At 42.2% G+C, this 27,583-nt stretch overlaps 1 protein-coding gene across 1 annotated transcript; it reads left to right on the top strand.

The window, feature by feature from the left end:
• Positions 1-7,379: 7,379 nt before the first annotated feature.
• Positions 7,380-24,834, top strand: LOC142289997 (endothelin-2-like). Its single transcript, XM_075333944.1, has 5 exons — positions 7,380-7,462; positions 10,456-10,588; positions 10,795-10,914; positions 20,853-20,954; positions 23,958-24,834. The coding sequence occupies exons 1-5, from the start codon at positions 7,420-7,422 to the stop codon at positions 24,061-24,063; spliced, it is 504 nt and encodes a 167-aa protein (XP_075190059.1). The 5' UTR covers positions 7,380-7,419; the 3' UTR covers positions 24,064-24,834.
• Positions 24,835-27,583: the final 2,749 nt, after the last annotated feature.

Here is a 27,583-nt window from a genome sequence, read left to right as displayed (position 1 = left end):
TTGAAGATGAGCTCCTGAGTTTTTCATCATTTATACCTTGTAATGAGCCAACAGTAAGACAAAACCTGGAAAAATTGAACTCCGTGGAAGAGAAAAGCAAGCTGGACTGAGCTGGACTAAAGATTTTTATGAAAAAAGAGGAAATAGAGGATTTAAAGGACATAAGAAAAAACCTGTTGAAGGACAGACTACATACAACAGGAGGACTCTAGAGTGACACCCAGAGATCATAGCATCCAAAGGTAGGACCATCCTTCATCCACACCACAACCTCCAGTGCTAAAATTACATCTCTGATAAATAAGGATTATTATAAAAATGGAAAATATAAATGTAATACAAGTAATTGGGCAGAGAGCAAAGCTGGAGACACAGGACAGCAGGGGGTCAGACATTCTGGAGATCACATACTCTAAGGAGCAAAAGACCATTCAAGCACAGAAAGCCATAAAACATGCCAGAATTAGAGAAGATCCAGGGACCCTCTTTGCTGATTTTACCTCTAAAGAGGTAGATAAAAGAAAAAACAATTTATTATTCTACACAAACCAACCCTTAGCCTGGTACAACACCCTGTGCAATCAATATAAGCATATATCCAAGGGCGGCATTAATAGCGGCCGGCAGATCAGAATTAGAAACCAAAAAGAAGACAAGACCAACTCACTGACCATAAATGTGTACAATTATGGCAAAATCATGGTACAAGGGACTGAGGAAAACTTACAGAAATTTGAAGACAGTTTTTCTCAAATTAAACTCCAGGCACAAAATTGCAAAGAACAACAAACCCCAGCAGCCACCATCACCTCTACAGAGACCTCCAGAGACAGGAATGCAGCCCCCAACACCTCACACCCCTCACCGGAGACCCTCAGAGACTGTTTATCTCAATTAGAAAAAGACTTTGTACAATTTAAAGAAGAACTTCAAAGAAACCTTGGTGACAGAAATACAAATGGCCAAGTAATGAATGAGATAAACAAACTGAAATGTGAATACAGGTCGGCTCTGCAGGAAATAAGAAGCGAAATGTATGAACTGCAGCAAGAAAATGCCCGACTAAGAGAAGAGATAACAGAGCTGAAGACTCCTGGACACCTGAAACAGGAGGACACGATAGAAACACAGAGGAGTGAAGACAAAATGGCCTCCACTGGCCAGGAGGGAGCTATGTCAACTAACACCAGTACAGACACCATGGCCTCCACTGGCCAGGACACTGAGATACCAAATAACTCCAACAATATGAATGCTCCTGAAAATAACATAAGTGAACCACAAACCAGAGAAAGAGAAAAGAGAAGAGAACCAGCCACCAGCAAAATCTCCAGCACAGACCCCCAGCTTCACCCACGTACCCCACCCGTGACCTCACAAAGTTTTGATACCATCCTAATAATGGACTCAAATGGGAAATACCTGAATACACGGCGACTATTCCCAGGAAAAAGGGTCAATAAAATCCGCTGTGCAACTATTGAGCAGGTGACAGCAGTCATCAATAACCCACAGTTTACAAGCCAAAATCATATTTTTATACTCACAGGAACAAACATTCTGCCAGCCCAACACCAGCAGATCGCAGGACAACTTACCCAACTAGTAAAGACGGCAAAACTAAAATTCCCGGACAGCAAAATAATTCTATCATCTCTGCTCCTAAGAAATGATGTATCCAGCCAAACTATCCAGAGCATCAACACGGACCTGACCACAAGAATCAAGGCTGTGCCCGACGTGATCCTGGCACAACACTCGTCCATAAATCACCAACACCTCTATGATGACAAGCACCTAAACAAACAAAGCGTCAGCCTTCCGGCCAAAGAACTCAAGGATATTATACTAAACAGAGACCCCATGCCTTGACTCAACAACAACCAAAATCCCATGGAAAGACCCCCAACAATAAAAAGACAGGAAACCCCAATTTCATCACAGGATGCTAGAAACAAAGTCCTTCACCCAAAATCGGGCCATCAGAGGAGGAGACCACCATGGAGGGGACCATCAGCCCCACACAGAGACATGCAGGGCAGAGATATGGAAGACATCAGAACCCTGCTCAGCGCATTGTGCAGGAAACTAATGTGACTGGATCAAACCTAACACATCAATAAACCAGTCATAAATCTAGAGTGTCTTACACAGCCACACTCATTACAAGGTATATACACATGAAGTATATAGAAAAAAAATGACCTCATTCACAATCAGCAGCTGGAACATCCAAGGCCTGAGCACCTCGGCCTTTTGATGTAAAACAAATGACCCTGACTTTATTCAAAGACTGAAAAATATAGACATTCAGATCCTCCTGGAAACATGGACCAGAGCTGAAAACGAATCTCTGGTTCCAATCGGATACAGAGAAATCTCTGTCCCTGCCCTAAAAAAAAAAACATCAAACAGGGCCGCTGCTCAGGAGGACTATTGATCTGGTATAAAGAAGAGCTCCACCAGTACATCAAACCAGTGAAGAGAGGAGGCAGCCACATATGGTTCAGAATCAGTAGCTCCATCTTCACCTCTCAGTCCGATGTCTACCTCTGTACCAGCTATATACTACCACCAGAGTCCCCCTACTTCAATCCAGACAGCTTTGAGATCTTACAAGAAGAAGCCACCCATTATCAGGTCCTGGGCAAAGTTCTCATCTTTGGAGACCTCAATGCAAGAACAGGGAGAGAAAAAGACGTTCTGACCACAGATGGAAACATCTACATATTTGGGGCAGAGAATGACAGTCACGACTCAGAACACTCAGAGAGAAACAGCTATGACAGTACAGTCAACAAAAGTGGCAAAAAGCTCCTGAACTTATGTAAAAGTTTAGGTCTTCATATTCTTAATGGCCGTACAAAGGGAGACTCACTGGGAAGATATATACTAAATTCCCATGTAGGAAGGAGTGTAGTATATTACGCCATTACAGATATGGACCCGGCAAATATTAGCACCTTCATAGTCACCCCACAAACGCACCTATCAGACCACAGCCAACTTCTCCTGTACATGAAATCTACAGAGAAACCATCCACACAAAAGCCACAGCAGAGCAGCCTCTACAACCGACCTCCATGCTATAAATGGTCCAAGACGTCAGAAATAAAATATAAAGAGGCTCCCAACAGACCCGAAATACAGGAGATGCTCCACAACTTCTACAGCTACAAGTACAAGTCAAACCCAGAAGGAGTGAATCAAGCTGCAAAATACCTCAACAAAATATTCCACACCATGGCCAAATTGTCCGACCTCAAACAAGTCAACTACATGAGGCCAAAAGAAAAGCAGATCAATGGTTGGTTTGACAAAGAGTGTAAAGCCGTTCGAAAGGCCCTGAGAACAGCCTCAAACAATAAACACAGAGACCCCAACAGCCCAGACCTGAGGGAAGCCTATGACACCATACAAAGGCAGTACAAAACCATCCTCAGGAGGAAGAAGCAGAGCTACATCTCTACCAAACTTAGCTAACACCAAGACGCCCTCCAAGACAACTCCTTCTGGGAAATATGGAACCACATGGACACGAAGAGCAAGAAAAAGAATGACACCCATATCCAAAATGGCAAGGCTCCAGTACTTCAGAGACCTCTACAAAGACATCCCAAAAGAAGGACTAAGCCAAGAGCAGGAAAACATAACATCAAAACTAAAGGCAATGGAGGAGAAAATCAAACATTTCAAAAACCCACTGGACACACCAATTACATTACAGGAAGTTTCAGAGAAAATCACTTCCATAAAGTGTAAAAAATCTAGTGGTCTGGATGGAATCCCCCCAGAGATGCTGAAGTACAGCCCACCAGAAATTCAAGCTGCAATGGTTAAACTGTTCAACATTGTGCTGAGTGCTGGTTATTTCCCTCATACCTGGAACCAAGGACTCATTACACCGATCCACAAGAGTGGGGACGGCATATGTGTCAGCAGTAACTTAGGAAAACTGTTCAACAGCATCCTAAACAAAAGGATCCTGAGTTTCCTTACCAAGCACAATGTCCTGAGCAAAAGCCAAGCAGGGTTCGTGCCAAACCACCACACCACGGACCACATCCATACACCCTGCACAGTCTCATTCAGAGCCACGTCCACAATACAAAGCATGGGAAGATATACGCCTGCTTTGTAGACTTTAAAAAGGCCTTTGACTCAGTGTGGCACTCAGGCTTGTTCTTGAAATTGCTGGAGAGCGGAATAGGAGGAAAGATCTACGATGTCATCAAAAGCTCCTACACCGAGAACCTCTGCAGTGTGAGAGTGAATGGTAGAAGAACAGCCTATGTCCAGCAGAGCCGAGGAGTCAGACAGGGCTGCAGCTTAAGTCCAACGCTCTTCAATATCTACATCAATGAGCTGGCTACTGCTCTGGAATCTTCACCTGTTCCAGGTCTCACACTCCATGATGCCCAGGTGAAATTCTTGCTCTATGTAGATGACTTACTGCTGCTGTCACCAACCAAGAAAGACCTCCAAGACAACCTACAAATCTTGGAGAAATTCAGCTCCACATGGGCACTACTGATCAATCTAAAGAAAACCAACATCATGTTGTTCCAGAAGAGAAAAAGGAGATTTGACCAGCATCCTCCATTTGTCCTAAACAACTGCACTCTTACAGGAACAGACAAATACACCTACATGGGCCTGGAAATTCACCAGTCAGGGAGCTTCAAACAAGCCATAGAGACTCTGAAAAACAAGGCCTCCAAGACCTTCTATGTCATCCGAAGGAAACTCTATCATCTGAAGCCTCCAGTGAGGGTCTGGCTAAAAATCTTCGATTCCATCATCGCCCCAATCCTCCTGTATGGCAATGAAGTCTGGGGCCCTCACACTTACCCCGATTGGTCAAGGTGGGATTCCAGCCCAACAGAAATATTCCACCTGAAATTTTGTAAGTAACTTCTCCAGGTCCATCGAAGCACTTCCAACAGCGCCTGTCGAGCCGAGCTGGGCAGATTCCCTCTACACCTAGCGGTTCTGAAGAGGGCACTATCATTTCGGGCTCACCTACAGAGTAGAAATCCAAGCTCCCATCACCACAAAGCTCTGATATATATACGTGGTCCAGATGAACCAGGACCCCTGGCACAGCTCTCCCAAACCCAACTGGACAAAATAACCAATCACAGCAGCCTGACAAGAACCAGAATCAGGAAGATGGTAGACGAGGGCCAGGAGAGGTATGTCAATGACTGGAGGACCGACATCAACACCTCACAGAAACTGACCACATACCAGAGACTACAGAGAGACTACAGACTGGCCCCATGTCTGGAAAAACTCCCAGACCCCAGAGACCGCAGGACCCTGAGCTGATATAGACTCAGTGCCCACAGTCTAGCCATCGAATCCGGCCGACACAAGCAGAGCCACAAGCCCAGGGAGGACAGACTGTGCCAACACTGTGACCTGGAGGCCCTGGAGGATGAAACCCACTTCCTGCTACACTGCACCAATTACTCAGCAGTGAGGGACACTCACTTCAGGAGACTCTCCGATCTCTTCACAGATTTCAGCTCCATGAAGGAGGAAGAGAAAACATATATCCTGCTGGGGGAAGAAGAGAGCGCAGTGGAGATAGCAGCACGGTATGTGAGCGAATGTCATAGACTTCGAGAAAGAGAACTATGATAAGCCATGGACTTCCATAGCCCCCAACGTCCTCACCCTAGATGTGCCCCATCCATTCTTCCTATAGTCCCCACCCTGGACGTGCCCCATCCATCCTACCTACAGTCTCCACCCTGGATGTGCCCCATCCATCCTTACTATGGTCCCTACCCACCATCCCCACAGTCCCAGTCCCTATTGTACACTTGCTTTGGCAAAACTAATTTGTATTTGGTCCTGCCAATAAAGCTTATTTGATTTGATTTGATATATGCAGATGATGTATCTATCTATATATCTATCTATCTACAGTGTGATTTTCTGGATAAAATTTTGGATATTCTATCTCTCACTGTTAAAATTAACCTACTCTTAAAATTATAGAGTGTTTTTGTCAGAGGGCAAACTTAGAAACTCAGCAACGGATCAAATAATTATTTCCTTCACTCTATCTATCTATCTATCTATCTATCTATCTATCTATCCATCCATCCATGTATCTATCTATCTATCCCTCTATCTATCTATCTATCTATCTATGCCTCTATCTATCTATCTATCTCCTCTTCTAATACATAGACATATACAGATTATCTATCTATCTCTTAATACATAGACATATACAGATTAGCTATATATCTCCTAAAAAAATAGACATATACAGGTTATCTATCTATCTATCTATCTATCTATCATCTACTATCTATGTATCTCCTTATCCATAAATATATACAGATGCTCTATCTATCTATCTATCTATCTATCTATCTATTTTTCTATCGCCTCTCCTAATACATAAACATATACAGATTATTATCTATCTATCTCCTAATACATAGACATATACAGGTTATCTATCTATCTATCTATCTATCTATCTATCTATCTATCTATCTATCTATCTATCTATCTATCCATCCATCCATCCATGTATCTATCTATCTATCCCTCTATCTATCTATCTATCTATCTATCTATCTATCTATGCCTCTATCTATCTATCTATCTATCTATCTATCTCCTCTTCTAATACATAGACATATACAGATGATCTATCTATCTCTTAATACATAGACATATACAGATTAGCTATATATCTCCTAAAAAATAGACATATACAGGTTATCTATCTATCTATCTATCTATCTATCTATCTATCTATCTATCCATCTATCTATCATCACCTATCTATGTATCTCCTTATCCATAAATATATACAGATGCTCTATCTATCTATCTATTTTTCTATCTCCTCTCCTAATACATAAACATATACAGATTATTATCTATCTATCTCCTAATACATAGACATATACAGGTTATCTATCTATCTATCTATCTATCTATCTATCTATATCCTAATACATAAACATATACAGATTATCTATCTTTCTATTTTTTATCTATCTATCTATCTATCTATCTATCTATCTATCTATCTATCTATCTATCTGTGTCTATATCCATCTCTCTTACCTACACTCATGTATATGCCATCATGCATATTGGATTCGTTCCTATAATCAGCTGTTAAACAATTGCTGTAAGGTCACCGCAAGGGTTAAGCCGGTTCTGTTCTAGGCTTGCTATAATTACCTCCCTGAGACGATATCTCGGCCGATAAGGAGCTGATTTCTCCAGAATAGGCAGGGATGTGTTGCGGGAGGCAGGGCTGCAGGAGGCAGCACCTTGTCGCTCACCTGGTCCACAATGGAAGGGCGTGGACGTGCTGGGGTTATTTAAGCTCAGGGATCAGCGCAGGCAGACGGCACTTTACACCTGGTGACAGCCGAGATGCTGGGAGTCGGCTGTGTCGCCATGGTCCTCGCTGTGGCAGGTGAGACCCTAGCACCTCCGCTGGTACAGCCCTGGGGCAGCTGTGCAGGGTGAGGGGTACCTCTGCTGGTACAGCCATGGGCAGCAGGTGTGGAGGGTGAGGGGGCACCTCAGTTGGTACAGCCCTGGGCAGGTGTAGAGGGTGAGGGGTATCTCTGCTGGTACAGCCATGGGCAGGTGTGGAGAGTGAGGGGGCACCTCTGCTGGTACAGCCCTGGGGCAGGTGCACAGGGTGAGGGGTACCTCTGCTGGTACAGCCCTGGGCAGGTGTGGAGAGTGAGGAGGCACCTCTGCTGGTACAGTCCTGGGGCAGGTGTACAGGGTGAGGGGGCACCTCTGCTGGTACAGTCCTGGGGCAGGTGTAGTGGTGAGGGGGCACCTTTGCTGGCACAGTCTTGGGGGAGGTGCACAGGGTGAGGGGGCACTTCCACTGGTACAGTCCTGGGGCTGGTGTACAGGGTGAGGGGGCACCTCTGCTGGTACAGTCCTGGGGAAGGTGCAAATGGGACACCTCTGCTGGTACAGTCCTGGGGCAGGTGTAGTGGTGAGGGGGCACCTTTGCTGGCACAGTCTTGGGGGAGGTGCACAGGGTGAGGGGGCACTTCCACTGGTACAGTCCTGGGGCTGGTGTACAGGGTGAGGGGGCACCTCTGCTGGTACAGTCCTGGGGCAGGTGCAAATGGGACACCTCTGCTGGTACAGTCCTGGGGCAGGTGTAGTGGTGAGGTGGCACCTCCGCTGGTACAGTCCTGGGGCAGATGTAGAGGGTGAGGGGGCACCTCCGCTGGTACAGTCCTGGGGCAGATGTAGAGGGTGAGGAGGCACCTCCGCTGGTACAGTCCTGGGGCAGATGTAGAGGGTGAGGGGGCACCTCCGCTGGTATAGTCCTGGGGCTGGTGTAGTGGTGAGGGGGCACCTCTGCTGGTACAGTCCTGGGGCAGATGTAGAGGGTGAGGGGGCACCTCCGCTGGTACAGTCCTGGGGCAGGTGTAGTGGTGAGGTGTCACCTTTGCTGGCACAGTCTTGGGGGAGGTGCACAGGGTGAGGGGGGTACCACCGCTGGTACAGTCCTGGGGCTGGTGTACAGGGTGAGGGGGCACCTCTGCTGGTACAGTCCTGGGGCAGGTGTAGTGGTGAGGGGTCACCTCTGCTGGTACAGCCCTGGGGCAGATGTAGAGGGTGAGGGGGCACCTCTGCCGGTACAGTACTGGGGCAGATGTAGAGGGTGAGGGGGCACCTCTGCTGGTACAGTACTGGGGCAGATGTAGAGGCTGAGGGGGCACCTCTGCTGGTACAGTCCTGGGGCAGATGTAGAGGGTGAGGGGGCACCTCTGCTGGTACAGTCCTGGGGCAGATGTAGAGGGTGAGGGGGCACCTCTGCTGGTACAGTACTGGGGCAGATGTAGAGGCTGAGGGGGCACCTCTGCTGGTACAGTACTGGGGCAGATGTAGAGGCTGAGGGGGCACCTCTGCTAGTACAGTCCTGGGGCAGATGTAGAGGGTGAGGGGGCACCTCTGCTGGTACAGTACTGGGGCAGATGTAGAGGCTGAGGGGGCACCTCTGCTGGTACAGTACTGGGGCAGATGTAGAGGCTGAGGGGGCACCTCTGCTGGTACAGTACTGGGGCAGATGTAGAGGGTGAGGGGGCACCTCTGCTGGTACAGTACTGGGGCAGATGTAGAGGCTGAGGGGGCACCTCTGCTGGTACAGTACTGGGGCAGATGTAGAGGCTGAGGGGGCACCTCCGCTGGTACAGTCCTGGGGCAGATGTAGAGGGTGAGGGGGCACCTCCGCTGGTACAGTCCTGGGGCAGGTGTAGGGATGAAGGTCAAAGAAGCGCTGAGGGCTATTGTTATTGTAATATTTCCTAGTTAGTGTAGGATCAGTGATTCCCCCATAGCAGTGTCATTGTGCTGTCATCAGGACATCACAGGGAGAGGATATGGCACATGGCATACCAGTATTGTATACTCACTGAGTAAATGCCATAGGCACAGCATGGCATATAGCTCTGCTACCATGTAAGTACTGGAAGGTTTAGATCCCTGTAATTCCTGTTCTGCCTGCACTACAGCCTGTAAGCCAGATATGTCTGATGGGGCTGCCATGACAGATGAGGACCATACCTGTAATGTCACTGCCCTCTACAACGTGTACCAAAGTCCTGATTCCATGCCCTGAAAGTTTAGAAATCACTGAGATTTTTTGCTGTGAGTTTGGGTCATTTTTCATGATGTTTGTCCATGGGGGCATAACCGATAATGAGGGATGTGCATGATTAGATGTGTTAGTTTTGTGCACATTTATTCTATTATTTTAAGCGCTTAGGAAAAATGAGCATCATATAAGATACTGTATATTGGTCATATACAAGTACATGTAAGTTATATACAACGCAGCGGGGTGAAATCCCTACACAACGTGTCCTCTGAACATCTTCTGAAGTGTGCCACCTTGCAGTTCCCAGAGACGTGTCTGCCTTTCTATAGTCTGGCTACATGGTATGTCTGTCCATATATACCTGACCTGCATAAAGCCCAGGCTTCAGAACAATGCCCGGCTATGATGTCCCACATGATGGGGATCCTACAAGCTGCATGTTGGATCTGTGCCAACCTCGCTGCAGAAGGGCCTATAGCTACAGTTATCCTTCATGAGGCCCATCTATAATAGCCCACCCATGGCCCATTCTGAGATGTCTTCAGTGCTGGGTAGGATGTACTCTACACATAATACACCTTATTACTGAGGCCATGCACACAGATAAAGCTTGTACAATGTCCATTTCCCAGTGACATCAGAGCCATCTAATGAGAATTGTAGGCTTGAGAATCATCTTTATGAATGGAGTGATACATTTTCTCAACACGTTTTCATGTGATTTCTTTATTGTCTTGGCCGCTCCTTACATGAAGTGTAGCTCGGACCATCCAGCCTCCAGTGTTGTAGCTTCTGAGTAGATGACTTTATACCTTGCACTCTTTATTTTCTAGTTACCGCCACCATTTCTTCATCTGTCCAACCTAGCGGTCACACGCGGGTGAAGCGATGTTCCTGCAATAACTGGATGGACAAGGAGTGTATATATTTTTGTCACCTGGATATTATTTGGATAAACACCGGAAGGTGAGTGCATTAGAGGAGCCTGGGATGGTGACTTAGCCAGTAGACTATGACCTGGATTATATTCTTTGTCCTTGTCCCATGTGTGCTCAGCTCAGTCTTCTGCTTTGCCAAGCACCATATATTCTATATAAATGTATCGGTATCATACAAGAGCCCAGCTGCTGGAAATCCGAAATAATGTATTATGTGTTTACCTGTTCTCACAGCCAAATGCTTCCTTATGGCTTAGGGAGCCCCGGAAGGCGCAGAAAGAGATCGTCAGCCCGCTGCCACTGTCAGGACGGAAAGGACAGAACCTGCAACAGTTTCTGCCAAAATCCAGCAAAGTAAGAGGTCATCACATCTTGTTTGTATTACATATAATTGTCATTAACCCTTGGCAGTACAGCCTGAAGAGCTGTGAGACCTTTTAGCAGTTTAATTCATTTAATCCTATAGTTTTAGTTTAAGTAAGGATATTGTAAAGGGTTAAATGAACTAATACGTAAACAGTGTTTTTAGGCGACATTTCATGATGAGTATCTGGTGAATTTTTCATGTTTCAGCTTTTCTAACCCTATTAGGTTCTATGCGTTTTTATCACGTTTTGCGCTTTTTGTTTTTTTATTTTGTTTGTTTTTAATAAAAGCTGCTTTGTTTTTTATACTTTCTAAATTGGGTTTTGGCAAAATTTTATTGACAGTGTTGTGCAGATTACAAGTATTTGTAGTTAGTTTCTGCAGCAGAAACACACTAAACACATATGCATTTTTTACCTGTGGATTTTTCTGCATCTATTGCAATTTTATAGGAGAAATCCATACAGCGTAACTGCAAGATAAATTTGCCATGTTTGGGATTTGAAACATGCACTGCAGGTCAGTTTATGCTGTGTAACAAGCAACAAAACAAAACACAGTGGTCATGAGATTTCTGTACACTTTGTTGGTGTCACATTATACCAAGGGAGACACTAAAGCTATAAGCAGTGTAGCTTCAGAGTGCAGTTAGCAGTCAAACCACTAGAGGGCAGTAGAGTAGTCAGTAAACCAAGTCAGCAGCAGGAGGGTTCGACAATAGTACAGGGATAGTCGTGGTCAGGTGATAGCCGAGGGTCTGAAGCCGAGAAGCCACAGATACAGCCAAAGCGAGAGACAGCGGTCAGAGTCAGAAATGTGGATACAGTTCAGATTCTGTGAATTCCAAGTACAAACAAGGGAGGAGGACAGAAAGGGAAGGGTACACAGTAGACAGGAAAGGGTAGTCGAGGACTGGGACAGACAGACGAATGGAGGAGAGTATGGGTCAGAACAAGGTAGCTGGGAGGCAGGACAGATCGGGTAACTCACCAGAGCCAGTAACACATGCTGCAGAGCATAAACTATCACTGCATTGAACCAGAGGTGTCCCAGAAACCAGAGTGAGGCAGGGAAGAGTTAACCCTTGACATGACGAGGCCGGAGCTGGGTGAAATAATCAAACCGCAGCAACCGATACAGACCTGGATCATGAGAGTTGGCACTGTAAGACACTACCTTTTTTTGTGCAGTGCAGATACACAGCACCAAAATGCATTATGGGAACTTCACCTAATAGTCATCTGTATTAATGTTAAATGTTTCTTAGTTGGATAATAAATCTATAAGATTACAACATTGCCTTTTGAGAGCTGGAAACATGGGCTAATGTAGACCTATAGCATTCCTGTTGTACAGCTAATACATATTTCCACAAGGAAACATCAACCACTTCTATATTAATGAATTCAGTGGTAAATTAAAGACTTCCTGTAACCGGATTAATATTGGCCTGTTTTTATTTTATTTCCGCCGCTCCAGAAAATTTCGCTTTAATTTTTAATCTGCCTTGTGGTTCCAGAGATATGAGTCTTTGTATTTTTTGCTAATTCTACAAGATGGGGGATAATCGCAAAGCACCCTCATCTTAAATGGGGTGGCATCGTAAATGGTTAACTTCTACTCTACTGCTGGTAAGGGCATACATAGAATTCATGGGGCCCTATAGCAAAAATACTAATTGTTCCCCCCAAAAAGTAAATATATATATATATATATATATATATATATATTTGGTAAGATCACACCAGAGAACAACTCACACCTTTGCAGTCCTTAAAAGTAATTTTCCTCCTATTGAAACCCCTTAGTATTTCCACGCAATACCGCTTTCATACCCCCCGTAAAGTAGGATGCTAACAAAAGTGCTCTCCAAACACAGTATGGTACACCCACAGTACCCTCCACAGGCACAATATGATGCCCCCACAGTGACCCCAACACAGCCCTCCACACAATATGATGGCCCCCACACAGCCCTCCATACAGTATGATGGCCCTCCATACAGTATAATGGCCACTACACAATCCTCACACAGTGTAATGGCCCTCATATAGCCATCCAAACAGTATAATAGCCCCCACACAACCTTATACATAGTATGATGGACCTAACACAAACCTCCACACTGTATAATTGTGCCGCCCCCACGCCTGTAGCAGCCGGGCTGCTAGGATCCGGACCCGCTGTGTGTGGCTCGAGGGATCCTCTGGACCCGGGGGTCACATGGACATGCCAAATGAAAAGGGGGACGTAGTTGTACGGGCTTGGCCGTATTCAGTTTGTGACACCACCCACGGTGTGTGGTGAAAGGTGGCACCACCGCTGCTGTTGTGGGACACCCAAGGGGAGATGTAATGGCAGCTGGATGTTAACCCCTCTGTGGGTAGGGATGGTTGCCCCGAGACCCAGTGGCTCTGTGCAGGGGATGGCAATGGCAGGGGCCTCACACCCGGACGTACCAGGGGATGTTTGGTTACTCACAGTTGAATAAATCACACTAGTCTTTTGGTAAACCAAGGTGCTGGTGGCCGGCCGCCGCGGCCGGATGTACTCTGGTCCCCCACCTGGGCCGGTGGTCGCCGTCTTTTCCCTCTGCACTGTTTTTTTGCTTGTGTTGGACTTCCCTTTATGGAACACAGGAGTCCGCTCCCGGCTTGTTGTGTACCTGAGGAGCCGTGCCCGCTGACGCTGACCCGTGGGATCTACCGGGCCCTGGCGGTTGCCCTATCCCTCTCTGGGGGTGGTTGTCTGCTTTTGGGACTTTGGTTGGGACAGTACCTAAAATCCTGCCCTAAATTGGTTAATTAGCTAGGCCGTTGGTTCCGGTCCTGGCTTCAGGGTCCAAGTACCCCCTCTGTGTATGGTTTCCAGGTCGGTTCTCCAGTATGAGTACCGGCGGGCTGCAACCCTGTCCCGGTCCACCTCGGATCTCTGGCTGCCGTCTTCCCGTTGCCTGCTGAAGGGGATTACCTTCTGCCACCTAGCCAAGGCACCAGGTGCCAGTCAACTTGAGCTTCACCTCCGCTGGAGCTACACCTAGCCCCAGCCTCCACTCCTCTCAACTTGAACTCTAGACTTCGACTTGACTCCTTGTTTTCCCGCCCCGGGCTGTCTAGACCCCTAGGTGGGTGTTTCCTAACCACCTGGTCCCGCCCTCTGGTGTGTCTGTCTTGCCCTGAGGGGGGGTGGCTAGGGTTTCAGGTCGGCTGTATGTAACCCTGTGAGGGATGGTGTTATGCAGGGGCCTTTTGTGTGACTACCTGGTTCTGCCAGGGCGTCACATAATTGCCTGCTTAAAGTATAATGGCCTCCACATCGCCCTTCAGATAGTATAATGGCCTCCGACATAGCCCTGCAAACAATATAATGAATGCTCACAAAGCCCTACAGCTAGCATAATGACCCACAAATAGTCCTGCAAATAGTATAATGTACACCATCTAACCCTTCAAACAGTAGAAGGGCCCCCACAATGTACTCATTGAGGAAACAAATAGATAAATCCTCATGTCTCCCAGTTCCCCCCTCCACTGCTCTGGTCTCCACAGTGTGTGTTCTGCAGCGCTGCACAGTGGGTGCGATGTCGTGATCTAATTCATTTCACCCTGAGATGCTTTCACCTAACATTTTCTCAAAGGGTGATAAGAGTAAACGCATAACTAGAAGAACTAGGAGAAGGAGTAGGTCTGCAGTGACTTTCCCCAGATACAATGTCTGTAGGGTGGAAATGGCTTGTAAACGTTCGAACACATATGTAAAAGTGTCTATGGTGATTTAGTTAAAATTTCAGGTCTATAGATACCCCCATTTAAAGAGGACCTGTCACCAGATGAGAAGTGGCCAGTTATTGCTCTTATTTTATTTTTGCCACTCCAAAGTTTTCTTCTTTAAAAAACAAAAACCTTTTCAAATACCAAATCAGGTTTGCCCTTTAGTTATAAGTGATTAACGATAGAGCTAGATTAGCAGAAAGATACCATGCAAAACCTTTAAAGAGGTTGTCTGGTGCCACAATATATTTTAGCGGCGCAGTGACAATGACGATAAGACAGCACATGCCTTTTGAGACCCATGCAGGATCACGGAGTATCATGCATGTATGCTGTTCCTTAGAATACGACATGCACAACATCTGCCAATTGCCAGATATGCGGGGTCATCACATTATTGGCACCACTTGCCTTCAATGCAATGTGAGGAGCATTGGGCAACTGCTTGAAAGTTTATAAACCTACAAATCTACCTCCTTGTCCTAAATGAGGTCCAGACCAATAATACTAAAGATTGAAAAAAACCCCCTAAATGTTTAAGGTGATACAGTATTACCAGAATGTAAATCTAAATCATAAAGTGCATGGTCTGTGTTTAAATCAATAAGTGCCTCTACTATAATAGCAGGATATGGCAAAGAATGAAAAGCAGGTCACAGTGTAGCACAAAGGTGTACACGTCATGTCAGTCATATAGATAAACTCCTTGGGACATGACCCGGACAGTACAGGTGACTTCAGGAGATGGAAGAGAGGTGCACTTTATGGTTTAGATTGTGACTCTGGACCTTTGTGGGCTCTGGATAGCCTTATTTCATCTATTGCTACCCATGCTCTAGTCGGGTCCCTTTTGCACATATTTTTGTACTTACATTTATATCAATAAACTTTGCTGTTTTATTGTATTATCATACTCTATAGCTCTTTCTTCATTTGCCCCTCAGTATTCTAGTAATACTCTATCAGCTTAAACATTTACGTAGTTCTTTTTGGCCTTTAACTTCTTTAAAGCTGTTATACAAAATGTAAACACATGGTGGCTTTCTTCCTAAAATAATACTGTAAGAGTCCACTGGTTATATGGTATGGTAGATCAACCCTATCCACTTCCTATACCGACAAAACCTTGGGCAGTTGTGCTGTTTGTAGAATAAAGCTGCCAGACTTTTTCTTTACAACCCCTTTAAATAGTCAATTAAAATAGAAATTGGAAACTGAAGGGGTTATATTGGCAGGAAGCATGTCCTATATTCTAAATATACTGAAAAGAAGTGAAACTGTGAAGGATGAACTGAACAATGTGTACTCTGACCTGTATATAGTGTGACAATTCTTCAGCAGAGAAGTCAACACCAGGTGTGAGGAATTTATGGAAACTGGTGGATTGTAATTATCTCTTAAAGAACCAGTCCAGTATGTCTTTTTTCAGCTCTGGAGTGGCGCTTGAAATCTAAGTCCTCTGCCATATACTCACCTTCCTGTGGCTTCACCTTTTACCGACATTGCTCCAGTCCCACAGCACCATCTTGTGACAGTATCTTCTGACTGGCTTGGAAATCAGAAGTTGCGTCACAAGTTCCTAATGCAATCCCAGACCAATGCTCTCCTAGAGATATATTGAAGAGGGACCTCCGGCGCACTCCATGAAACAGTGAAGTTTGCTGGAAGGTCACAAATCACAGGAGATCAAGTGCTATGGGTTTCAAAAGGACGACAGTGTTCCAGCAGGACAACGACCAAAAGCATACTTCAAGCTTTGAGAACAAATGGTTCAGTGACAATGAAGTAGAGATGCTTGATCAGCCCTTACAGGCCCCAGACCTCAACCCAATTGAACACTTTTTGGTACAGTTGAAGAAAATGCTGTATACATACCCAATAAATAAACTAGTATACACCAACATTCGGACTATGTAAAAGAGACCTGGGGTTAGATTTTGGTCAAGGCATACCTGAATCTGACCTAGAACATGCCCAGAAGGATTCAGGCAGTGTTGAAAGTCAAAGGTGGGTTTACAAAAAACTAAAAAAATTAATTTAGGTTTTAGGAGCAAAAAAGTAACAATGAAGTGACATGACAAGAATCTTCTAAACTAATAGTTGCAAGTTAAATATATGTATGAGATAGATTATTGTCTATAAAATTAAGTTAATCTCATGGTAGAAGCTGTAGTGGATGGTGAGATATGGAGCCTGAAAGTCATACATTCAACCCATTGTTACCCTTTTGCTTGTCACTGTATGTCCCAAATTATGATATATATGTACTCCATCCTGGAATATAGTATCCAACATCCTGGGACCATCCTGGTATATATGGCCCCATCCTGAACATACTGTTCCCCATCCTGGGACAATCCTGGTATACATTGTATGTCCCCCATCCTGGACCGTCTTCCTGAGATATAGTGTCCCCTATCCTGGGACCATCCCAGTACATATGCCCCATATCCGGGGCCCACCCTGGCATATATATCACCCATCATGGTATATATGTCTCTCAAACTACAATCCAGCTCACTACAATTGTAAGTCAACTTTTGTATGGTGCTCGGATATCGGCACCACCATAGCCAGGAGCATAGGAATAATAAAGGATGAAGTCCGGCTCAACAAACACAATGTTTTATATTAGTAGTAGTTCACATACAGTGCATTTTGAAGAAGACAAACAATTAGTGTGTGAGTGACCCGAAATGTGTTGATCGCATCACCTATGCGCTAATTACTTGTCTTCATCATGATGACGTGTGTGTGTGTGTGTGTGTGTGTGTGTATGTACATGTATATGTTTTATAAATACTTCCCCATCCTGGTTCTCTTCCAGGTATGTATGTCTCCCATTCTGGAATATGAATTGCCTATCCTGGGCCCCTTTCTAGTGTATGTAACTCAGAAAAAACACCAAAGCTGTAGCAGATTAGGACAAGGTGTGTAAATGTAATATAACCCTCAAGAACAAAAACACTGCTAAAAAGTAACTTTTAATGAATTAATTAAAAGATCAAGCCCAAAACACACACACACACCAGTGATTTAAAAAGACTGGGCAGAGTACTCCAATAGGTAGGCATACATGTATAGGCAATAACAAAAACATAATATGCAGAGGCAAGATTTACTGATATAATTAACCAGTTCTATTGGATAAATGCAGATAGTGTAATAACCACATCAATCTGTAATGGGTAGAGTCCCAGTTTGTCGACGAGCTGCAACAATAAAAAATAGCAATCCTCTATTCAGCGGATATTTTAAGGCATATACATGATAGCCTATACAGACTGACCCTAGTAGGCCAATATGCATATGCAATATGTACTGATGTAATAAACCAGTTCTATTGGATATATACAGATAGTGTAATAACCACATCAATCTGTAAAGGGTAGATTCCCAGTATGTTGACAACCTGCAACAAGAAAAAATAACAATCCTCTGTCCAACAGATATTTTAAAGCATATGAATAATGGCCTATGCACTCTGACCCTAGTAGGCCCTTGGAGTCTAACAATGGAGGGTATGATGCCCTAACTGTTTTTTGGCGTCCCCATTCACAGTCAGGAAGCCCTAAAGCGACCCTATACGGCCCTACACAGACTACAACACCTATCACAGAAGATAACAAACTTCCGGGTACTTATCTTTAAAGGTTGTATTTATAGATATAGTAAACCGACCAGTCCCATGGTTCCGACGCATTTCTCCCTAGTTGCAAATACACCAGGGTTTATCAAAGGACATAAGCCAATGATCTGGGGTCTCAGATCCAGCTGAAGTAGGTGCTAAGGTTGGCGGGCCCCCTATAGCACATGCCCGGTCCAGTCGCAATCTTTTCAACCGAGATTGTTACGCCCCTGGGGTCAGGGGACTTGGATGTAAAGCACGGCTCCAGTGTTACAAGAAAAAATAAAAATTGTTGGTGTTGTGCTTTAAATATATCAGCACACTAAAACATAGATTTGCTTACTGTTCTCTATACTCGTAACCATGCAGTCAATTTAGGCCTTGAAGACAGTGACTTATTAAATACATACGGTTTGGTCTCTGTATTCTGAGAATATTTTACTTTGTTTTTCCATCAACATAGCTGCATGAGGGCTTGAGTCTGTGGGATGACAGATTTTTTTTTAATGAACACATATAAAAAAAGCAATTTAACTTTTGTTGTGTTTTGCTTTATTTTGATGGGGGGGAGGATTGAGAGGGCGAATTTAGTTTTACAATGTTTTCCACACTGAAAAATGTCTTTTTAACCTAACTCTGTTAGCAAATTTATACATTTTTTTTATACATAATAAATAATAATAGTATTATTATTATTATTATTATTATTATTAACAGCTATTTCAATCAAGCTAGATTTATATGGACTTTATTTTTGTAGGACAAGTCCTGTCTAATGTTTATCCTCCTCTACCTTCCAATAAAGTTACTTATACTTTCACCAAGCTGAGTAACATGGAGATTTATCCTGTATCCTACTAAAAACCAAGCTAGTTTGCCTGTTTTTGGTATTAAACCTTTAGGTCTTTTGTCGTTGTTTTTCTTTTTTTTTTTTTTGTCTTTGGCCATATGTCACAAATAAAGTAATTGGAATAGCAGTAATTGCAGTGATTACTGGCCATGGCCTGAACATTTTCCTTTTTGCAATAATTACATTATCTAATAGACCAAAGACTGAGTCTATACTCTGCACTTTCCTTACCTTTGCCAAGTTATTCCAATATGAGAAACCATTGGCAGCATTTTATAAGACTGCGGCTTATATCTACCAAATTTCCCTGAAAATAACACGGGGTCTTATAATATTTTTTGCTCTTAAAGATGGGTTAGGGCTTATTTCAAAGGATGTCTTTTTTTTCCCATGGACAATCCACATTTTATTCTTGAACAAAAAAACTTTTATTCAGATATAATCATGTCATCACACACTGCACATACCCATGTGTATATACACACTGAACATATGGTATATACCAGCCTTTCTCCTCTTGATTTCTGCAGTTAAATGCTGGTGAAAGGCCACCAATGGTCCTTATAGAGGTGGTCCACTACAAAGCATAGTGGCCACATCGGTTTAAAGCAAGGAAAGAAGTCTCTGTGAGTGTCAGCTGTGGGTGGAGTTTCTTCACATGTCACCACCCAGCGCTCTCACCTTCACCGATTTATAAAGCGCTGCAAGCACGTGAGATGCTGTGACGTGTGATGAAACTCAGTCCACAGCCCAGTCACTTCACAGTTCCCATTTCTGGAAGTTCACGAGACATCACCGGGCATCAGAGGTCACTGCAGCCCGGGTCACGTGATGGGGATTAGCTGATGGTGCCACTCACAGGCTGAATTTCAAACAGAAGGTATTTAGAAAAAGCCTTCTTTACCTACTTTAAATCAATGTGGCTACTATGATTTGTAGTGGACCACCTCTTTAAGCAGTCTTAACCTTGGATTAGAAATGATGGTGTCCCCTAAAAGTGGGGGACCAGTGCAATTGCCTAGTTACTCCCCCATCCCCTATCACCGGCCCTGAATTTAACTAGGACTGTTGTTTGGAGTAGGGCACATTGGGGATTATTTTAGGGGTAGGTCTTATTTTCAAGGAAACATGGTAGAACAGAAATTAAAAGTAGAGATAGACAAATGATGAATGTCCAAAGACTTTCTGAGTCTGTATTACAAGTCTGAACTGTTTACATTTGGGGTGTGTTGTATGTATGTGTGAACGAGACAGGCCCGTTACATTATGGCATATTACAGATATAAGTATAGACTTATTATATTACAAGCAAATTATAATTATGAGGAGAGAAAATTCGTGGTAAGCATTTAAATTTTTACCTTACTCTATAAAACAAATAAACTGTTATTGGTACGGATCCATCTTTTTTTTTCCTGAATGGCGTCAGTGAAAAGTGACCAGAATGCCAGCCATCTTATATTGCTCCAATAAAAAATGTAATAAAGTGATAAAACAAATATGCATTTAACCCTGTCACTGCATCAGTATTGGCAAATCATTCTGAAACTTAGTTTACAATTCCCTGTTCGTGACAAAAATCTCCAGTACTACAATGATACGATTCACGGAGTCACTGTTTCATTATTTGTAATATATCCAGTCTCTAGCAAGACTAAATGACTTTATTTTCTTTAGAGTTATTGCTGATAGTAAACAAAGATCAAGTGAGGAAAGAATTCCAGTAAACAACTTCCTAAATATGAAGAAGTCTCAAGTCCGTCTTTTGCGTGTTCTCCGGTAAGATAATGTACAAGAATGTTATTGCTACTCTTCACTGAATTGGAATTAGGATCTGAATGTAGAGAAGGAGAAACCACGTCTGCTTATCTGTGTGACAGTAATAGCTGGGTAACCATGTAGTGATATCAAACCTGACTGGTAAAGATGGGAAGGAAAAGTATTTGGCACGTGAAATCCTTGGCATTAACTGCTGTTTACAGCGACTTCACCACAAATACAAAAGATTATCTACTTTCACTGTGACTGTAGAGGCGATTTATGACAATTATTACAGCACTTTATCACATTATAGGAGTCTTGGCATGGTAGGGCTGTGTTCACATCAGCAGTCATAATTCCATATTTCTATTGTGTTATAGGAACAGAAACACCTAATGTTGTCCAGTATTTTACCTTACAATAAAGCTTTCTCCAAACAAAGCCTCCTACACAGATGTGAACAAAGTCCCCATAGATCTCCCAAGGACTGCACCGCTATCTGAATGCAATTAATATACTCCATATTTCCAAATATGAAAGCCATATATGATGGATTTCATCCCAAAGAGCATTACCTTATCTTTTAACTGCTACTCCTAATTTTTTTTTTTCAAATGAAAATGGTGCCAACCTGGCGCTTTATATTAGGGATCTGGTAATTAAAATGTGACTCAGGGAAAAATTAATGATGAAAATGTGTCACCAAGAACTAATTTTAGGTGACCAGCATGCACATTTTATTAATCTGCTTGCTATCATCCTGGAGATCCACCAGTCTTCTATTAGGTTGTTGCTGAAGACTTTGCTGGGCACAAGAAGAAGTTAAGTGAAGGTCATAAGTGTGAGCTACCAGGATGAGCGCATAGAAAATAATGCATTGCTTTCATTTCTTGTACTTCCAGTCATGTGGCTCTACCAGTGCTCCATCCTTCTCATGTTATGGTAGCCTAATTGACATAGAGGTTAGATCCATCCTTTAACATGCTTCATTGCTTACAGTATATTATGGGGAGTTTTGGGAGTTAAAAAAATCTTTTTTTAAAAGTTTCCTGTGAAAATTAAGATAATTGAATACTTTTCTGCCTATTCTAGACAGTTTTGGAAACTTGAGTTCACTGCTTGTAGCTTTACTTCTGAGCCTTTTCCTGCCTTCCATTATTCTTCTTTCCTTTCTATCCCTAGCTATTTTTACATAGGCCTTATCCAAGCTCTATAAAACCCTGCTCAGTACATCTAACTACAGTACCATGTAAGTTTGGGCACCCCTGATCAAAATTACTGTTATTGTGAAAACTTAAGCATATTGAAAATGAAATGATCTCTAAAAGACATAAAAATGACCCATTTCCTTTGTGTTTTAGGCAAAAAAAAAATAAATCCTTGTTTACATTTTAAAATTAACATAAAAGGAAAATAGGCCAATGCAAAGGTTTGGGCACCCTGCATTGTTAGTACCTAGTAGCACCACTCTTGGCAAGTATCACCTCTTGGCTGCCTTCAAAAAGCTTTTACAATCTATTTTCAATTCTTGTTTGTGTGATTTTCATCCATGCTTCTTTGAAAAAGTCTTCCAGTTCTGTGAGATTCCTGGGTCGCCCTGCATGCACTGTCCTTTTGAGGTCTAGCCACAGATTTTCAATGATGTTCAGATCAGGGGACGATGAGCACCACTGTAAAACCTTCAGCTTGCACCTTTTGAGATAACCTGTTGTGTTTAGGATCAAAGAGTTCTATTTTAACCTCATCAGTCCACAGGACTTCTTTCCAAAATACATCAGGCTTGTTTAGATGTTGTTTTGCATATTTCTAATGTGGAATTTTATGGTGAGGATACAGAACAGATTTTCTTCTGATGACTCTTCCATGAAGGTCATATTTGGGCAAATGTCTCTGAACAGTAGAACAATGTTTGCTAAAGCTTTCTGAAGGTCTTTTGTAGTCAAGTAGAGGTTCTGATTTGCCTCTCTACCAACCCTATGAGCAGCTCTCACAGAAATTTAGCTTGTTTTTCCAGCCCTTATCTTGACCTCCTCCTGTTAACTGCCATTTCTTAATTACATTTCAAAATGAGGAAAGGGCAATTTAAAAATAAATGCTTCTGCTATTTTCTTATAACCTTTTACTCCTTTGTGAACCTCCACTATTTTCATTTTCAGAGTGCTAGGCAGCTGCTTAGAAAAATCCATGGCTGCTGTTTTTGGCACAAACTAAGAGGATTTTTATAAAACCATGAAATTTGCATTATCTGGCCTTTCCTAATGATAATAGTGAACAAGCCATAACTCTAATAGGCTAATTGAGGTCTGAAACTTGGTCAAAGATATCTGAGCACACAAATCTCCAAGGGTGCTCTAACCTTTGCATTGGCCTATTTTCCTATTTGTACTTTTTAAAATGCCTATAAGTACAAATTAAACCTCTTGTTTAAGCTACTTTAAACCCAGTAAATGTTCTTTACATACATTTTAGACTTAGTACTATATGCTACTTATATTTCAAATGGTTAATATCAATGAAAAAGCTGGTAAGGAAAGTTACATAAGAGGCTGCCTGCTTCTGTTTACTCTTGTAGCCTCACCTAAATCTTAACTTTTACCTTCTGTTCCTCCCCAGTTTATAGGCACTGGAAGGACACAAATTGCTCTATAAAAATTACATAGATAAGAGGTATAAACAAATGTGAAATTGAATTCCTCTGCAGTAGTTTTCAAGGACTTCAGTATTGCTGAAAATAGCAAAGTAACTTTTGTGCTGTGTCAGTAGGCTAAGGATATACAACCTCTGCTTCGTGAACAAATAAATTTTAAGTAATACTTTCTTTAGCGGTCATCTCCTTAATTAAATTAATAGAGACAGCAGAATACAGCACAGTTATTTAAAATGTACTACTACTACTAAATTGTAATGACAATGCTAGAATAGATGTATAAACAATTCTGTAGTATTACTTTGTATAGCGTATGTATATATGTTTGTAGAACAATATGCAGAAATCTTATAATGTTAATTCGTCTTCCTCAGGGATGTTGCTGCATACAAAACACAAGTTGTCGACGCTAGAAACCACTTCTCCGCCACTGCCTCAAAGCTGCCTTCAGACTCTACAGTGTGGAAAAGAAAAAGATAAGATGGGCAGAGGTACTAAAAGCTAGACAAAAGATGGGAATAGAGAAGGGGGTGTCTTGCCTGGCTTTCCGAGCTACATAGTGGCATCTCTATCACTCAGGGTGTTTTCGTGCAGAAGACCAAACCAGGCTGTTCAGCCATTCGGGAAGGGGAAAAGCAGATCAAAGGTTTCCAGTAAAGGGAAAACAATTTGAACCTAAACTGTGAAGAATTCTGCAAAACAATTGCATATATGCACTGTTTTAGAAGGAGTAAAGAAGACAGAAACTTTTGGACTCCAAGTTGATTGGAGCCTTTATTATAAAATTGAGCAGAAGAGAGGAGTATTGAAAAGAGGACAAGAAAGATTGCACTGGGTCTAAAGAAAGCAATACTTTTCAAAAAAGTATCACAGCATTATTGACTGTTTACAGTAGGACATGTAAATTGTATATAAAGCGGGAAATCTACATTATTAGAGTAACATATATTTGAACCCAAAGAGTGACTGACTCTACAGCTTTACTGTACTGCAGCTATCTGTAATTTGAAGTATCAGGGTTTTTTTTTATGAACTTTTTGTGATTATTTTTTTTTAGACTTTGCACAATATATATATATATACAGTTTTTTGGTATTTTTATATATATATATATATATATAAAAATACCAAAAAACTGTAGCACCTAAAGTCACTGACCGCCTGTTTAAACACACAAACTGGCGGTATTGGGACGCCCGTCCAGTACCAAGGGATCACTTGGTTTCACATACCATGCAGAAAACAGGAATGGCAGCGTATACTTGAGGGAACAAAAATCTTCCTTCTTTTTAATCCATCAAAGTGCAAAAACAGTGTAACATTTCGACATAGAATGTCTTGACAAAGACATTCTATGTTGAAACGTTGCACTGTTTTTGCACTTTAATGGAATAAAAAGAAGGAAGATTTTTTTCACTCAAGTATACGCTGTCATTCCTGTTTTCTGCATTTGCACATATATATGTCAATTCAATTGATGTGAAATGTCAAATGTTGCATTTTATGGGAAAGAAGTTTCTGTAAAGAAGTTACAAAATATGAAAAAGTAGCTAAATATACAGCCGTTGAAATAAGTTTTGAATACAACAAATTTTCTAAATGAATATATTTCTAAACATACTATTGACATGAATTTCTCACCAGATGTCAATAACAACCCATCCAATCCACACAGGCAAAGAAATCAAAGCATAGATGTCCATAAATTAAGTTGTGTAATAAAGAGAAATGATACATTGAGAAAAGTATTGAACACATGAAGAAAGAGATGTGCTAAAAGCAATGGTAAGTAAAGGCACCAGCTGAAATATATCAGAAAGCAATCCTGCCACTTAGTATAAAAAAAATCAGCTGGTTCAACTGATGGCCTGTAAAAAGGTGTTTTATTACCAAGCTGCCACACAAGAAACATCTCATGATGGGTAAAATCAGTGAGCTGTTTCAAGCCTTTCACCTTACATAAGTATGGTCACCACGCAAGACACCTTTGCTGAACAAAAAGCATGTTCAAGTGCCTTGAAAGTTTGCTCAACGATATTTAGACTAGCTTGTGAATTACTGGGAGAATATAGTCTGGTCAGATAAGAGTAAAATTTACTTCTTTGGATTCCATAATATACACCATGTTTGGAGGCCAAAAGGCACTGTATATCACCTCAAAACATCATAATAGTGAAATTTAGAGGTGGGAAAATCATGGTTTGGGTCTGTTTTTCAGCATACAGCATTGGCAAACTTCATATGATTGAAGGAAGACAAATGTAAACAAATAGACAAAGTAGACAAATGTACCAAGACATTCTTGATAAAAATCTGCTACCATCTACGAGGATGATGATGATGAAGAAGAAATGAGGGTGGACAAAACACCTGACCTAAATCCTATCGAAAATTTATGGAAGGAAGTAAAGCTCAGACTTCATAGAAGGAGCCCATGGAACCCTCAGGATTTGAAGAGTGTTTGTGTGGAAGAATGGGCCAAAATCACACCTGAGAAATGCATGTGACTAATTTCTCCATACAGATGGCATCTTCAAGCTGTCCTCACCAACAAAGGCTTTTGTACAAAGTATTAAATGAATCTGAGTAGGCCTCTTTAATACTTGTCTCAATTCACATTATTACACATCATTAAATTTATGGACATCTATGATTTGTTTTCTTTGCTTGTGTGGATTGGATAGATTGTTACTGACATCTGGTGAGAAATTCATGTCAATAGCAGCTTTAGAAATATATTTACTTAGAAAATTGGGGAGAGGTTTAATACTTATTTCACCCGCTGTATTGCTTTATTACTATTATTACACCTGCTTACCTTTTTAAGCTCTACTCGTCATCTTATTCTTACTGCCCAAAGCCTAAATAAGAGCCTATCTGCATGATTGCAGCCATGTATGTTTGTCTCTGAAACTTGGACCATGGGCAGAAACAAGACTAGATGGGCACCATCTGCGGTCGGCTCTTCTAAGCATAGCTGCATGTGATTAGCAGGTCTCTTTCTTGTGTCTACAAAGGAAGATACCTGTCTGTTACATAAAAAGGTGCTGTGAAGTGCTGGTCAGGGGTGAGGTCAGCTTAGTCTAATATATGCAACGCTCTGTCGTTTCAGAGGATGGTATACCTGGCTGCAATCCTGCATGGTTTGAGCAGCATGAATCAGGTTACAGTTTTCCTTTGAACATAGAAAATGAATATTGAGCTATGAAAAGTACTTGAACAAATTTTATAGAAGTGCTGTTCTTGAGAGACTTATTTTGCAAATTATTCTTCCATACATTAAATAAGATATAATTACTGCTTATGGCTCAAAATATATATTACATTGTTGATAAGGTAACATGAATTGTAAATTGTAGCCCTCCATGGCGTTCTGGGTGTAACATCTGCATGTAGTTTGTATTTGTGTAGGTTTCCCACCAAGCACTTGACTTTCCTGCTACAAAGAGGCTTCATTGCCTTCACTGACATCCTATAATATTGACACAAGTGTGCATGGATCTTAAATAGGGTTATTTGGGTTACATTGGTGATACAAAATATCATACAACCACCAGAAATTGTGTCTCCTAATTGGTGATGTAAGAAAATTGTAAGGTGTAAATGTACGACCCGATTGGACAACATATGATGAGAGTGTGGTCCAGTTTTATGCACAAAAGCTTGTATGTACTGATAGAAGATAATTCGTATAATACTGCAATATAATAATGTTGTGGTAAAGTAAAGCGTCCCCATTATTACAGTGCAGCTTGTATAACTCCAACAGCAGCTGGGGTCAGAGAGCGTTTTGCAACTGCACACCTATCTGAAAGTCACACCTACGTCACCTTATGAACTATGGGATTGTTGATAAGATACCTTCAAGTATATGAAGTGACATCTCTGTCTGTAATTTATGCCAAAGCAATTATTATCTGCATGAAAGTTAATCTGCTCTGCACTGTACTTATTAGTGTGTAATTCCCGGCACTGTATGAATAAATGATAGAAGTGTACC

This window comes from Anomaloglossus baeobatrachus, chromosome 2 (genome assembly GCF_048569485.1).
Source record: "Anomaloglossus baeobatrachus isolate aAnoBae1 chromosome 2, aAnoBae1.hap1, whole genome shotgun sequence".
NCBI lineage: Eukaryota > Metazoa > Chordata > Amphibia > Anura > Aromobatidae > Anomaloglossus > Anomaloglossus baeobatrachus.
The sequence above is the reverse complement of the archived record's forward strand: the minus strand, read 5'-3'. Positions and strand labels throughout refer to the sequence as shown.